The following is a 16675-nucleotide window of genomic DNA, read 5'->3' as shown; positions in this document are numbered from 1 at the left end:
GCTACACCTGTGTAAGCCTGTGTGAAAATCAATAACAGAGAAAGAGAGAGGCCGAGAACAGGAAGAGTGTGTTGAAAATGTACCGGTGGAGAAGCCAGTCTTCTTGTGACACTTGGTGAACTCGATGTTAAAGTAGGTGACCAGGGCGTGGATGTAGTCGTTCCTCTGGATCTTAAGGCAGAAGGCTGAGGTGAAGGACAAGTCCTCAGTCTTCACTGTATAGATGTCCACCTCCTGTTGAAGAGGGACAACAACCACACTTCCCTGTTACATCTACAGCTAGCAGTGTTAATGCTAATCACATACATAATCCATAGTGATTGGGGTTCTATTCACACCATTCACTGCCAGCACAGTGGTTTCTCCATTGTGTATGTACATGTAGGCCTAACTCTTCCTCTGTTGTCTTACAAGTCTTAAGTCTTGTAAGGAGCAGGTCACATGCATATCTTATATGTGAGTCATATGATCTATGTGGCAGTGCCCCTGGGCATTGTGTCCTGTATTATCCCTGAGCCTCTTGTTCTCTCTGTCAGAGCTGAAGCCTCTGCTCTCTGCTACTCTGCTCCAACCTCTCCCTTTGGGTTCAAGGGCCACAGAGCTGAAACCAAACCCCACTAATCTCCCCTCACCCCAGAGGGACCAGCCCAGAAACCCCCACTAAAGGTGGATGAACGAGGAGGAGAAGATGGGGTCATTTGTCTGGAGAACCAAGGCAGTAACTATTGTTAAGCTTGTATTGTGCTCACATCCTGCTCCTTTATAGACCTCCTACAGTATGATTCATATCCCATATTTTAAAAGGGTATCTACAGCCTTGTGATTCTGCAGTGGGAGAGGAGAGAGAGAGAGGAGAGCATATGGTTGTGAAACACAGCTTTCTGCTCCGGTGAAGCCCACATTTCATCTTTCACTCAAATGTCAGCACACCAGCGGTTCTCAAATCACGTTGGCGTTTTGATTACAGAGAAATCAGGAGCGTCCTACCATCTGAATCCGTTGCTGCTAGGTAAGCAGACAGATGGTTTAGAGCTCAGATAATGTGTTGTTATTCAGTACCCTATAGTATTCACCGCCGGGGGCAACTGGCTCTGTTTCCAAAGTGACACATTTGCAGTGGAAAAATAAAATGTTTATGTATCGAGCGATCAGCAGTTAAAACAGCATAATTCAAAAGTCAATGTCCCCAGCTACCTTTCTCAAACAACTCCCAGCTTTCGTAAGAGTAACAACTGTTTACTTTGGTTATGCGCCACAAACTCCTTAAAGTCATATTTCATAGTGCAGGATGACAATTCCTTTTCGGCGCCCTCTCACTCACAGTAAAGGAAACATTTTGAACACGAGGAACTTGTTTGATCCCTTTAACATCCTAAGCTCCTTTGCGCACTGTCTGTGTACAATATTAATTAAAGGACTCATCCTATAATCCATTCAGAGACATGCAACACCTTGTGGCATGTCATTTTCTGGGTTGCCAGGTTTAATCTTGCCAGGCGTGAGTGAATAAAGGCGCCAGTACCAAAATCTTGAAGATAAAACACTGACTTTTCAAAGATTATTTCCCTGCTTGTTATTATTACAGACAAAAGGCTTTAGAAAAAAACAACATAAACACATGCACTTAGAAATGGCAATCCAATCAATAATCTAGGTAAACAAGACAATCAATAATCTAGGTAAACAAGACAATCAATAATCTAGGTAAACAAGACAATCAGACAATCAGCAGTCTAGACATTGGAATTAACATGCATGGCACAATCTGTAGCTAGTAGTGAAGGACAGAGAAAGCATGGCCAGAAGACTGGAATTGGAGGATCACATTAGGGTGAAATATTGTCCATTTACAGCTGAGGACATACGCCACTAGATTGTGATATGTATGTGGATGATTTACAGTCTCTTTACTGTAACGTATGGCCTCTTTCCTGATTTTGAATTAGGTTAAACAGTTTAAAAAGTCTTGATTCCTACAGTGTGTTTTCAACAATGCCAAGTTACTTTGAGGCACGTGGATGAGAAGTACACACCTCAGCAGTCCAAAAGCTGAAGCTTAGCAGCTGTGTTCACTATTCTAATGAACAGATCAAGATATCGCCCGGTGGCCCATTATACTAATAACACTAAAACCGGTTATGTAAATCCTACACTGCATTAGCCTAGAGGTTTTTGTTTACCTTAATATTTCAACTATTTTAAAAAACAAGCACACATAAAACTAGAAAAAGCCATAGACACATGAGTAAAATCTTGGAGGATAACACAATAAAGGGATTGTGGTCCTCTTGAGACACGGATGAAAATAGTATGCAGTGAGATAATAAAACAGAAAAACAAAGAAGAAGAACATCTATCTCATCATTGCAGTTACATTGTAGGGTACAATGAAACGGGCACAGAAGACAAACGTTTAAAACTTCGCAGAGAGGGTGACGTTTTTTACGGGCAGAGACAACGCTGACGCAATGCTTTGTGATTCAACAGTGGGCTTTCACACTGCTGGTTCTCCACAAATACAAATACAAAAAATAACTACCCACACATACAGTCACACACAGAGACATACAATAGTTCTACACACATCCACACACACATGCACACATGTGAAATGAAGACAAAGCGGACCTTGATCAGGAAGGAGTTGGTGACCATCTGTTTGGGGTCAACTATGTCCACCAGGGGCTCCTTCATGGCCACGTTACGGATGCAGGTCATGTCAAAGCCATACACGTTCTCCCACCCTGTGGATGCACAGCGCATTATGGAACACCTTTGTGGAAGAAGGGCAATTAAATAAATCAGTCTTAGAGAGGGAGGAATACATAGTGTGTGTCCAAAATGCCACCCTACTTCCTATGTAGTTGACCAAGGCCCAAGACACCTGGTCAAAAGTAGTGGACTAAATAGGGAATTGGGGGCCACTTCAGACTCAGTGTCGGCTAACCATCACTGTAGTGCAGTGCACCGCAGTAAACAGAGAGATTGCCTAATCTCTCCTCTTCTCAGGCTAACTCATCATGTATTAAGCATGGCTACAGTACTTAAGATAGTGTGTTTAAGATCCAGTCCATAAAAATAAAAAACTGGAGGCCTCTTACACTTCAATGTTGTGAAAATCCTGGCGAAATGCATTGCACATAGAATAAAAAAGGTTTTTACCAGATACTGTTCATCCTGATCAGACAGGTTTTTTTTACAAGGACGATATATTGGAGATAATATGCGACAATTACTTGAAACAATTGAACACTATGAAACGCCAACAATACCAGGCCTGGTCTTCATTGCAGATTTTGAAAATGCGTTTGACAAAGTACAACTAGAATATATATATATAAATGCCTGGACTACTTTAATTTCGGTGAATCTCTTATACAATGAGTAAAAGTTATGTACAGCAATGCCAGGTGTAAAATAGTAAATAATGGTTACTTCTCAGAAAGTATTGAGCTGTTAAGAAGAGCAAAACAAGGCTATCTGTTGTCTCCATATCTATTTATTGCCATTGAAATGCTAGCTATTAAAATTAGATCCAACAAGAACATCAAGGGGTTAGAAATCCAGGGGCTAAAAACAAAAGTGTCAATGTATTGCAATGAATAAAGTATTTTATTGAGTCCGCAATCTGTATCCCTGCAGTCTCAATGAAGATCTTGATCACTTTTCTAGCCTCTCTCGACTAAAACCTAATTTTGACAAGTGTACCATATTACGTATTGTAGTTTACCAATAACATTGGTGGATGGTGAAGTAGACATACTTGGTATTCATATCTCAGATAAGATGCTGCAACCATGGAGAGGTATGTACAGTGCATTCGGAAAGTATTCAGAACCCCGTGACTTTTTCCACATTTTGTTACGTTGGACTTATTCTAAAATGTATTAAATACATTTCCCCCTTAATCTACACACAGTACGCCATAATGACAAAGCACAGTTTTTTTGCAAATGTATTAAATATACAAAACAGAAACATCACATTTCAGTCAGACCCTTTACTCAGTGCATAGTTGAAGTACGTTTGGCAGTGATGACAGCCCCGAGTGTTCTTGGGTATGACGCTACAAGCTTGGCACACCTGTATTTGGGGAGTTTCTCCCATTATTCTCTGCAGATCCTCTCAAGCTCTGTCAGGTTGGATGGGGAGCGTCGCTGCACAGCTATTTTCAGGTCTCTCAAGGGGTGTTCGATCGGGTTCAAGTCCGGGCTCTGGCTGGGCCACTCAAGAACATTCAGAGACTTGTCCTGAAGCCACACCAGCCGTGTCTTAGCTGTGTGCTTAGGGGCTTTGTCCTGTTGGAAGGTGAACCTTTGCCCCAGTCAGGTCCTGAGCGCTCTGGAGCAGGTTTTCATCAAGGATCTCTCTGTACTTTGCTCATTTCACCTTTCCCTTGATCCTGACTTGTCTCCCAGTCTCTGCCACTGAAAAACATTCCCACAGCGTGATGCTGCCACCACCATGCTTCACCGTAGGGATGGCGCCTGGTTTCCTCCAGACGTGACGCTTGGCATTCAGGCTAAAGAGTTCAATCTTGGTTTCATCAGACCAGAGAATCTTGTTTCTAATGGTCTGAGTCCTTATGTGCCTTTTGGCAAATTCTAAGTGGACTGTCATGTGCCTTTTACTGAGGAGTGGCTTTCGTCTGGCCACTCTACCATAAAGGCCTGATTGGTGGAGTGTTGCAGAGATGGTTGTCCTTCTGGAAGGTTATCCCATCTCCACAGAGGAACTCTAGAGCTGTCAGAGTGACACACGGGTTCTTGGTCACCTTCCTGACCAAGGCCCTTCTCCCCCAGTTTGCTCAGTTTGGCAGGGCGGCCAGCCCTAGCAAGATCCTTGGTGGTTACAAACTTCTTCCATTTAAGAATGATGGAGGCCACTGTGTTCTTGGGGACCTTCAATGCTGCAGAAATGTTTTGGTACCCTTCCCCAGATCCGTGCCTTGAGATAATCCTGTCTCAGAGCTCTACGGACAATTACTTTGACCTCATGGCTTGGTTTTTGCTCTGACATGCACCATCAACTGTGGAACCTTATATAGATGGGTGTGTGCCTTTCCAAATCATGTCAAATCAATTGAATTTACCAGAGGTGGACTCCAATCAAGTTGTAGAAACATCTCAAGGATGATCAATGGAAACAGGATGAACCTGAGCACACTTTCGAGTCTCATAGCAAAGGGTCTGAATACTTATGTAAATGTGATATTTCAGTTTTTGCTTTGTCATTATGGGGTATTGTGTGTTGATTAATGAGTGAAAATAACTATTTAATCCATTTTAGAATAAGGTTGTAATGTAACTGTCACACCCTGACCATAGAGAGCTGTTTATTCTCTATGTTGGTTAGGTCGGGATGTAATTAAGGGTGGGTTATCTAGGGGAATTGTATGTCCATGTTGGCCTGGTGTGGTTCCCAATCAGAGGCAGCTGTTTATCATTGTCTCTGATTGGGGATCATATTTAGGTAGCCATTTCCTCATTGTGCTTTGTGGGATCTTGTCTATGTATAGTTGCCTGCAAGCATTATATTTAGCTTCACGTTTCGTTTGTTCGCTTTATTGTTTTGTTCTTTGAGTTTTCTCTTCCTATTAAAAGGGATGGAAACATATCACGCTGCATCTTGGTCCAATCATTATGATGATCGTGACAGTAACAAAACGTGGAAAAAGTCAAGAGGTCTGAATACTTTTCGAATGCACTGTACATGTCTATTTATGAGAAAAAATCACATTGATTAACTCTTTGTTCCTATCACAGTTTACTTACTGATGGTGTTGCCTACTCCAGACAACTCGTTTTTAGCCAAAAATATTTCACTTTATTTGGAATGCTAAGCCAGACAAAATTATCGTCCCTATTTATATAATGAATATGAGTTTGGGAGGCTAAAATGTATAAATATTAAAGCATTACATCTATCACTAAAAGCTTCACTCATACATAAGTTATACTAAAACCCAAACTGGTTCTCCGGTAAATTATTAAGAAGGCAAAAATTGGAACAAAGAATGAGCTTTTATACGTATTACCCCTTCTCATTTCCGACAAATTGAAAATTAAACTTTGTTAAAAGTATCACCCTTTCTTAAACAAGCCAAACAAAGCTGGTTACAATTTCAATTTTATCCTCCAGAAAAGAAAGAACAAATATTACAACAATTATTATGGTTAAACTCAAATATAGTGATTGAAAAAAAAAACTTTATGTAAAAAAAGTGTTTAAATTCTATTATATTTATTAATGATTAACTATGAATAGAAATGGTGGAGTTATATTACATTTGCAGCTATCAAAAATAAATGGGAATTTTCTGCTCAATCCAAATGTACAACCAACTGATTGCATCATTACCGCAAAAATGGAGGATGCAAGTGGAAGGGGGAGAAGGTAGAGAGACCTGTTTGTCTGCCATATATTAAAAATACGAATTGGCTGAAAAGGATTGGCATAAATAGACAAATATACCAGTTTCATTTGAGGATTTATCATTTGATTTTTTACAGCTGCGCCATACAGGTTGCAAAATAAATGGGCAGAGATGTTCGATGTACCGATCCCATGGCATATGAACTGATACAAAAAAAAACAATACTTGATTCAACACTTCAAATTGTTCCAGTTGAATTATTAAATGAAATTGTTGCCACCAACAGAATGCTATATATATGGGGCATACAACAATCTCAGCTCTGTATATTTTGAGGGTGGGATGGGCTGAGAGTTGCTGAGGGGTGAGATTAAGAGCTTATGTTTGGTCATGTGTTATTGTTATGTGATTGTTGTATATAAAATGTACATGTAAAGTGTGATATGTAAAATGTAGGTATATGTAGCATAAAAGATGTAAAAACAAAATAAGAGATTTGTGTAATCCGAAGAGGGGGCGTGGTGGATGGGTTAATAAAAAAAATTATTATAATAATTTTTAAAAAGATAGTGTGTAAGCATCTTTATGTGTCCCTTTGAAGTGGAAACACTTAAGCGTGACAACAGGAGGAGGGAATAATGAGCAGGTCGCACCTCAGCTGTGCTTTATCAGGCCCTAAAACTGAAGTACTCCTGGGTAATATTCCAGCAAATGTAAGAACACAGATTGAAACAGGGAGTGACTATCTGACTTTGTCCAATAAGAAATGCTAATTTCCTTTTTCCGTTTCAAAATGCTTTGCTATGATATGCCATAATGAATACGACCCTGTTCTCATGATGGCAGAACATTATTTTTAACACACCAAGTGATCAGGTATGTCATCCTTTCCCAAAAGACATCTGTCTGTTGGAACCAGACTGGGCCAAATATGGACACTGTCCCCCACTCGTCCTCTACCTCCTATCTCTGCTTTCACTAAAACCTCTCACTGCACATGAGAGCTTTGTGTGGGCTAGCACTGAGATGGAGAGGCTTGTTGACTTGAATATTGTATCGATCATCACTTATGCCTTTGAAAAGTTCAAATGTATGACCAACACTAATGTGTGTGCCTGCCGTGTGTGTGCCTGCCGTGTGTGTGTGTGTGTGTCTGCGTACAGTATATATTGTGTATGTTTAAGTGTGTGTCTTTAGTGCGTGTGCTGTTGTGGTTGTTCGACATTCACGGTTGATTAGCAAAGCAGAAATATAAGGCAGGTAAGACCCACCATGGGAATAGAGAGCGAGTCAGGGGCAGAGGGACTTATGTGAGGGCACAGAGCCAAGTGAACATACACACTCACAGTGGATTTTGAAGTCCTTGTACTGCCTGTCCTCGATGGCCACCACATACAGCGCAGCACGGTCGGGAAACATCAGACCGCCGGGTTTCTGTTTAACATTTGGGGAGAAAAAAAGTACCTGCAATCAATCCTGCATAGAAGTACATCTCATTTCTCAGCTGTATGTGAGAAGAAGCAAACACCAGGCCAGGTTATGGTTTTTATCCCTGGGTAAGTCAGTGAGGTTAGAGCACTCGTCATGCTGCTAGCATGTCTGGTCAGTGCATGTGCACACACACACCTACCAGCCACTTGTCCCTTGCAAAGATGACGGTATTGAGCATGGACTCGTAGAAGAGACAGTAGCCCATCCACTCTGAGATGATGATGTCAACCTTCTCCACTGGCAGCTCCACTTCCTCCACTTTGCCCCTGAAGATGGTGATAACTGCAAGACATACCATTACACACCATTAACATGGAGTAAATCACATTAGGTATCTGTGAAGATAACATAGGAGCAGTGGAGTAAAGAACTTAAGAAAAAATACTTTAAAGTACTACTACTTAAGTCGTTTTTACTTTTACTTCACTACATTCCTAATAAAAATAATGTACTTTTTATTCCATACATTTTCCCTGACACCCAAAGGTACTCGTAACATTTTGAATGCTTAGCAGGACAGGAAAATGGTCCAATTCACACACTTATGAAGAGAACATCCCTGGTTATCTCTACTGCCTCTGATCTGGCAGACTCACTAAACACAAATTGTTGTTTGACTGTGTCCCTGGCTATCCGTAGACAAGAAAACGCTGCTGTCTGGTTTGCTTAATATAAGGAATTTGAAATAAGTATATTTAACAATTACATTTACTTTTGATACTTTTAGACTTTTACTCAAGTAGTATTTTACTGGGTGACTTTCATTTTCTATTAATGGTATCTTAACTTTTACTCAACTATGACATTTGCTTACCATTTAATATTATCACTTAATCTCTGCTTCTAATAACACAATCTGCAAATGATGCTAGCCTTGAACCATGGCAAGAATTCAATTAGCTGAAGTGTTTTTCTGTAATAGCGTAATTCTCTGTCGTACATAAAGTGCATTCGGAAAGTATTGAGAACACATAACTTTTTCAACATTTTGTTACGTTACAGCCTAATTCTAAAATGGCTTCAATAAAATAAAATAAAACTCAGCAATCTACACACAATACCCCATTATGACAAAGCAAAAACTGTTTTTTTGACATTTTTGCAAATGTATAAAAAAATTATTAAAAAAAGGTATTTACATAAGTATTCAGACCCTTTGCTATGAGACTCGAAATTGAGCTCAGGTGCATCCTGTTTCCATTGATCATCCTTGAGATGTTTCTACAACTTGGAGTCCACCTGTGGTAAATTCAATTGATTGGACATGACTTGGAAAGGCACACCTCTGTCTATATAAGGTCCCACAGTTGACAGTGCATGTCAGAGCAAAAACCAAGCCATGGGGTTGAAGGAATTGTCTGTAGAGCTCCGACAAAGAATTGTGTCGATGCACAGATATAGGGAAGGGTAGCAAAAAATGGCTGCAGCATTGAAGGTCCCCAAGAACACAGTGGCATTAATGACAGCTTTGCACACTCTTGGCATTCTCTCAACCAGCTTCATGAATGCATTTCAATTAACAGGTGTGCCTTGTTAAAAGTTCATTTGTGGAATTTCTTTCCTTCTTAATGCATTTGAGCTAATCAGTTGTGTTGTGACAAGGTAGGGGAGGTATACAGATGATAACCTTATTTGTTAAAATACCAAGTCCATATTAAATGGCAAGAACAGCTCAAATAAGCAAAGAGAAATGACAGTCCATCATTACTTTAAGACATGAATGTCAGTCAATACGGAACATTTCAAGAACTTTGAATGTTTCTTCAAGTGCAGTCATAAAAACCATCAAGCGCTATGATGAAACTGGCTTTCATGAGGACCGCCACAGGAATGGAAGACCCAGAGTTACCTCTGCTGCAGCAGACAAGTTCATTAGAGTTACCAGCATCAGAAATTTCAGCCCAAATAAATGGTTCACAGAATTCAAGCAACAGACACATCAACATCAACTGTTCAGAGGAGACTGCGTGAAATCAGGCCTTCATGGTCAAATTGCTTCAAAGAAACCACTACTACAGGACACCAATAAGAAGAGACTTGGGCCAAGAAACATGAGCAACGGACATTAGACCAGTGGAAATTTGTCCTTTGGTCTGATGAGTCCAAATTTGAGATTTTTGGTCCCAACCGGCGTCTTTGTGAGACGTTTTGTGGGTGAACGGAAGATCTCAGCATGTGTATTTCCCACCGTAAAACATGAAGTAGGAGGTGTTATGGTGTGGGGGTGTTTTGCTGGTGACACTGTCTGTGATTTATTTAGAATTCAAGGAACACTTAACTTCTCTAGGATAGGGGGCAGCATTTTCACGTTTGGATGAAAAGCATACCCAAATTCAACTGCCAGTTATTCATCCCCAGAAGATAAGATATGCATAGTATTAGTGGATTTGGATGGAAAAGTTTCTAAAACTGTTTGAATCATGTCTGTGAGTATAACAGAACTTATTTATCAGGCGAAACCCCGAGGACAAAGATTTATTTTTTTGAAGTCACTCTCTTTTCAATGGATTTTCATTGGGAATCCAGATTTCTAATTGACCTTCTTGCAGTCCTCGCTTCCACTGGATGTCAACAGTCTTGAAAAATTGGTTGAGGTTATTCCTTTGTGTCATGAAGAAGTACGGCCATCTTGAACGAGGGTCACTCGAAGTGTCCTGTTAGTTAGAGGCGAGTGACCAGAAAGCTAGCTACGCTTTGTTTTAATCCTGTATTGAACACAGATCATCTCGTCTTCAATTTTATCGATTATTTACGTAAAAAAATACCTAAAGTTGTATTACAAAAGTAGTTTGAAATGTTTTGGCAAAGTTTACAGGTAACCTTTGAGATATTTTGTAGCCACGTTTGAGCAAGTTGGAATCAGTGTTTTTCCGGATCAAACGCGCCAAATAAATGGACATTTTGGATATATATCGACGGAATTAATCGAACAAAAGGACCATTTGTGATGTTTATGGGACATATTGGAGTGCCAACAGCAGAAGCCCGTCAAAGGTAAGGCATGAATTATATTTTTATTTCTGCGTTTTGTGTCTCGCCTGCAGGGTTGAAATATACTTCTCTCTCTTTGTTTACAATGTTGCTATCCTCAGAAAATAGCATAGTTTGCTTTCGCCGAAAAGCCTATTTGAATTCTGACATGTTAGCTGGATTCACAACCAGTGTAGCTTTAATTTGGTATCTTTCATGTGTGATTTAATGAAAGTTTGATTTTTATAGTAATTTATTTGTATTTGGTGCTCTGCATTTTCTCTGGCTTTTGGCAAAGTGAAACAGTAGCGTCCCGCCTAAACTCAGATTTTTGGATATAAATATGAACTTTACCGAACAAAACATACATGTATTGTGTAACATGAAGTCCTATGAGTGTCATCTGATGAAGATCATCAAAGGTTAGTGATTCATTTTATCTCCATTTCTGCTTTTTGTTACTCCTCTCTTTGGCTGGAAAAATGTCTGTCTTTCTCTGTGACTTGGCTCTGACCTAACATAATCGTTTGGTGTGCTTTCGTCGTAAAACCTTTTTGAAATCGGACACTGTGGCTGGATTTACAACAAGTGTATCTTTAAAATGGTGTAAAATACTTGTATGTTTGAGGAATTTAAATTATGTGATTTCTGTTTTGAATTTCGCGCCCTGCAGTTTCACTGGCTGTTGATGAGCGTCCCACATACCCTAGAGAAGTTTACACTCTTTTTTTACCTTTATTTAACTAGGCAAGTCAGTTAAGAACAAATCCTTATTTTCAATGGCGGCCTAGGAACAGTGGGTTAACTGCCTTGTTCAGGGGCAGAACTGACAGATTTTTACCTTGTCGGCTCGGGGATTCGATCTTGCAACATTTCGGATACTAGTTCAACGCTCCAACCACTACCATACATGAATACATGATTCCATGTGTGTTATTTTATAGTTTTGATGTCTTCACTATTATTCTACAATGTAGAAAATAATAACAAACACTCTTGAATGAGTAGGTGTTGTAAAACTTTTGACCAGTTAGTGTATGTTAGATATTTGGTCTTAAAAAGGAAAATTCCACTCAAAAACTATTTTTTTCATTCGTCCACTGCTGACACATGTCATCATGTCAGCATCTTACGATGCCAAGATGCCAAAATGCTACTGGCGGAATTACCGTTAGGCATTAGGGGCAATTGCCTCAGGCCTCACATCATCAAGGGGCCTCAAGAGCTTGGCATAAAAATATTATAATAAAACAATTATAATAATTTCTCTGCTTGAAGCACACCCATTCTCCGCCCGAGGCATAATAAAAAACAAAAAAGTTAAATCCCCATCAAAATGTGTATGTTTAAGCTAGAGATATGTTTTTTGTTGTTGCATGGGCTGCGTTTCATTTCCACCACATTTGTGATGTTGGCCTTGAGCATCTGCGGTGGAAGGTGGCAGAGCTATAGCAGTGTTTTTCAGACCAGGAGATATTTTGAAAATCGGTCTCGTCATCAAAATGTCTGTAGCGTCAGAACAGTTTGGCCTAGAAATTAATATGACTCCTCTATGGAGAGAGATGAGACTCACGAACACGATGGTGTTCTCCGCGACACGTCTGAAAGTAACCCGTTATCGGGCCAAAAAATGAAGGAAGTAAATAGTGCATTTCTACAAAGGTATACAGGTAATTCCACTGTAAAACCTTTTTTTCCCCAGAGCCTTTTTCTATGTCTCAGATATAGGACAGACGTTTCAAAACATACTTATTTTGTATTAAATGTTTAACTATCCGTTTTTTAACGTATGAATCTGTTATTCAATGCATTTCTATGGCCTAACAGTGATAAGGCCAAATTCAATGTTTCACATTTTTTAAATATATATATTTTTTTATACCTACTGGGGTCCTAAAAATTCTAAATCAAATAGCTAAATCATCCTTTGTATGACCATCTTAAAACAATTACATATGTTAGCTTAGTAATTGTCCCACGTTGCCACTCCTCCAAAATCAGGTCACTGTCACCCTTCCCTTGAGGGGTCCGGAGATTTTGGTTCGCTGGCTCCCAGTGGCAAGATTTTGATTGAATGGTATATTTCAAGAACCCTCCCCCACATACCCGTTGGTGCTACGAGTTATGTTCCTTACTGTTTTCAGACAGAGAGTTGTTCCATGTGCTAGTTTGCATATGCTATCAGACTCCTCTGATAATGGTTCCTCGGCGTACACATCACGGACAAACCGAAATGGTCCACCCACACAGACAGCGTTGTGAAGAAGGCGCAGAAGCGCCTCTTCAACCTCAGGAGGCTGAAGAAATTCGGCTTGTCACCAAAAGCACTCAAACTTCTACAGATGCACAATCGAGAGCATCCTGTCGGGCTGTATCACCGCCTGGTACGGCAACTGCTCCGTCCACAACCGTAAGGCTCTCCAGAGGGTAGTGAGGTCTGCACAACGCATCACCGGGGGCAAACTACCTGCCCTTCAGGACACCTACACCACCCGATGTCACAGGAAGGCCAAAAAGATCATCAAGGACAACAACCACCCGAGCCACTGCCTGTTCAACCCGCTATCATCCAGAAGGCGAGGTCAGTACAGGTGCATCAAAGCTGGGACCGAGAGACTGAAAAACAGCTTCTATCTCAAGGCCATCAAACTGTTAAACAGCCATCACTAACATTGAGTGGCTGCTGCCAACATACTGACTCAAATCTCTAGCCACGTTAATAATTAAAAAATGGATGTAATAAATGTATCACTAGTCACTTTAAACAATGACACTTTATATATTGTTTACATACCCTACATTACTCATCTCATATGTATATACTGTACTCTTTACCATCTACTGCATCTTGCCTATGCCGTTCGGCCCTTGCTCATCCATATATTTATATGTATATATTCTTATTCATTCCTTTACACTTGTCTGTGAAAGGTAGCTGTTGTGAAATTGTTAGATTACTTGTTAGATATTACTGCATGGTCGGAACTAGAAGCACAAGCATTTCGCTACACTCGCATTAACATCTGCTAACCATGTGTATGTGACCAATAAAATTTGATTTGATGGCACGGGGGGGCTGCTGTTTTATGGGACCCCCAACAAACTTTGCTATTTTGTTTGTTTGTTTGCATTGTTTGTAACTTATTTCATACATAATATTGTTGCTACCGTCTCTTATGACCAAAAAGAGCTTCTGGACATCAGAACGGTGATTACTCACCTCGAACTGGATGAAGATTTTTCTTTAATCAGTCCGACGCAAAGGATATACTGCTTTGTCGAGACAAGGCCCAAATTCCCGTCATCCGCGTGAAGAAGACAGAGAAAAAGGGGGAGGAGGGCGTGGTGTCTTGTAAGAATTTGCCAACGACTAGGTAAACCACCACTACCCTCCGTATTATTGGCCAACATGCAAACGTTGGAAAACAAACTGGACAATCTACGATTAAGACTATCCTACCAACGGGACATTAAAAACTGTAATATCTTGTATTTCACCGAGACGTGGAAAAACACTGACACAGATAATATAGAGCTGGCGGGCTTCTCCGTTCATCGACAGGACAGGGTAGCTACGTCTGGTAAGATAATGGACGGGGTGTGTGTCTATTTGTCAATAACTGCTGGTGCGCGATGTCTAATATTAAAGAAGTCTCGAGGTATTGCTCGCCTAAGATAGTGTGATCTACAGCGTATCATGAGGGATTCTATCTACCAAGAGAGTTCTCATCTATATTATTCCTAGCCGTCTATTTACCACCACAAACCGGTTCTGGCACTAAAACTGCACTCAACGAGCTGCATAAGGCCATAAGCAAACAAGAAAATGCTCATCTAGAATCTGCGCTCCTAGTGGCCAGGGACTTTAATGCAGGCAAACCTAAATACGTTTTACCTCATGTGCAACCAGAGGGGGAAAAAACAAAAAAACTCTACACCGCCTTTACTCCACACACAGAGATGCATACAAAGCTCTCCCTCGCCCTCCATTTGGTAAATCTGACCATAATTATATCCTCCTGATTCCTGCTTATAAACAAAAACTAAAGCAGGAAGTATCAGTGACTTGCTCAATACGGAAGTGGTCCGATGAATCAAATGCTAAGCTACAGGACTGTTTTGCTAGCACAGACTGGAATATGTTCCGGGATTCATCCAATGGAATTGAGGAGTATACCACCTCAGTCACCAATAAGTGCATCAACGACATCTTCCCCACAGTGACCGTACTTACATATCCCAACCAGAAGCCATGGATTACGGGCAACATCCGCACCGAGCTAAAGGCTAGAGCTGCCGCTTTCAAGGAGCGGGACACTAATCCGGACGCTTGTAAGAAATCCCGCTATGCCCTCAGACGAACCATCAAACAGGCAAAGTGTCAATACAGGACTAAGATTGAATCCTACTACACCGGCTCTATTACGGACTACAAAGAGAGACCCAGCAGCGAGGTGCACAGTGACTCGAGCCTACACATTTACTGCCATTGTCTTCAAGACAGAGGACATGTTTGTGTAGCCCATGTATCTGATGCTGTCTGGACCAAAAGATTATTGCATGTCATAAATGTTTTTGGGCCAGACAGCATCAGATACACGGGCTACACAAACATGTCCTCTGCCTTGAAGACAGACAGTCACGCCCTGACCTTAGAGAACCTTTTAATTTCTCTCTTTGGTTAGGTCAGGGTGTGATTAGGGTGGGCATTCTAGTTTTTCGTTTTCTATGTTGGCCTGATGTGGTTACCAATCAGAGGCAGCTGTCTATCGTTGTCTCTGATTGGGGATCATATTTAGGCAGCCTTTTCCCACCTGTTGTTTGTGGGATCTTGTTTTTGTGTAGCGACTGTGAGCACTCCATTTCTGCACGTTTCGTTTGTTTCTTTATTGTATTCTGTGAGTTTCATTTAAATAAACATGTGGAACTCTACGCACGCTGCGCCTTGGTCCACTCATTCAGACGATCGTGACACAGAGTAAGACAGAGGGGGCTGTTTCGCTCTCTCGGATGCTTTCTCCAGTGAGATGTTTCAGCCACTTGTGAATTGAAGGAAAGTTGGCGGAGGTGCACAGTGCACTGTTATTTTGGATAAATGTAAAAGGTAACCTACTTTTTGAACTGATTTGTTAGGCAATTCACTAAATCCACCTCCTGCAAAAGGCCCTGTGCCTTGTGTGACTCCCCCTTACACAGAGACAAACCCGTGTTGCGTGTTGTTCCAAATGTATCGTACCAGTTGACAAACAACAATCTCCATCTGGCTTTCTTCACGTTTACCCAAGATCATCTGTACAGTAAGTGTGTTTACAAATGACACAAAGACAAATATGTTAGCTCTGATCAAACCAATGAGTTTATCAGGCTCTGCTGAAGGCGTCTTATGCCAAAACGCAAGCCTGTCTGTTTGGTCACATGAATAAAAACAAAGACCTATGCAGAGACAGAGTCCTCCTTTAGTTTTTTCTTGGATAGTCACCTGGTGAAGTGTCCTAGGCTAAGGAAAACTTTTTGGGATAATCAAGTCCCTCACTTGAGCGACTGATTCCCCTTTCTGTTCAAGCTAGGCTGAAGTGCTTTTGGGTAACGCAATAATGACAAGGAGTCCAGTGTAATTTGGAGGCGAAAGAAACGCACACCTATTTAGGCGATGTGCTGGCTAGCGGTGTAGAACACCTGAAAAGTTAAGGAGAACCGCACACTCTAGGAGCTCTGATGCAATAATTTAATAACCAACGTTCGACAGATGATTGAAGACAGCTTGTCTGTCGAAACGTTGGTTATTACCGGTAAATTATTGCATCTGAGCTCCTAGAGTGTGTGGTTCTCCTTTACTTT

The 16675-nt window shown here is 40.8% G+C and overlaps 1 protein-coding gene across 2 annotated transcripts in view; it reads right to left on the bottom strand.

Annotated features, from left to right (window-relative positions):
• The window catches only part of LOC129862375 (protein arginine N-methyltransferase 8-B), a 47147-nt gene that overhangs the window by 9317 nt on the left and 21155 nt on the right, over positions 1-16675 (bottom strand). For both annotated transcript variants that reach the window (XM_055933969.1, XM_055933970.1), the window contains exons 6-9: positions 8007-8149; positions 7723-7810; positions 2629-2744; positions 84-234 (exon numbers count right to left, since the gene is read on the bottom strand). In XM_055933969.1, the coding sequence (XP_055789944.1) occupies positions 84-234; positions 2629-2744; positions 7723-7810; positions 8007-8149 (498 nt within the window). The remainder of the gene's footprint in view (positions 1-83; positions 235-2628; positions 2745-7722; positions 7811-8006; positions 8150-16675) is intronic.

This window comes from Salvelinus fontinalis, chromosome 9 (genome assembly GCF_029448725.1).
Source record: "Salvelinus fontinalis isolate EN_2023a chromosome 9, ASM2944872v1, whole genome shotgun sequence".
In the NCBI taxonomy this organism is placed as follows: Eukaryota; Metazoa; Chordata; class Actinopteri; order Salmoniformes; family Salmonidae; genus Salvelinus; species Salvelinus fontinalis.
Note: the sequence above shows the minus strand (reverse complement) of the source record. Positions and strands in the feature narration are given on the sequence as shown.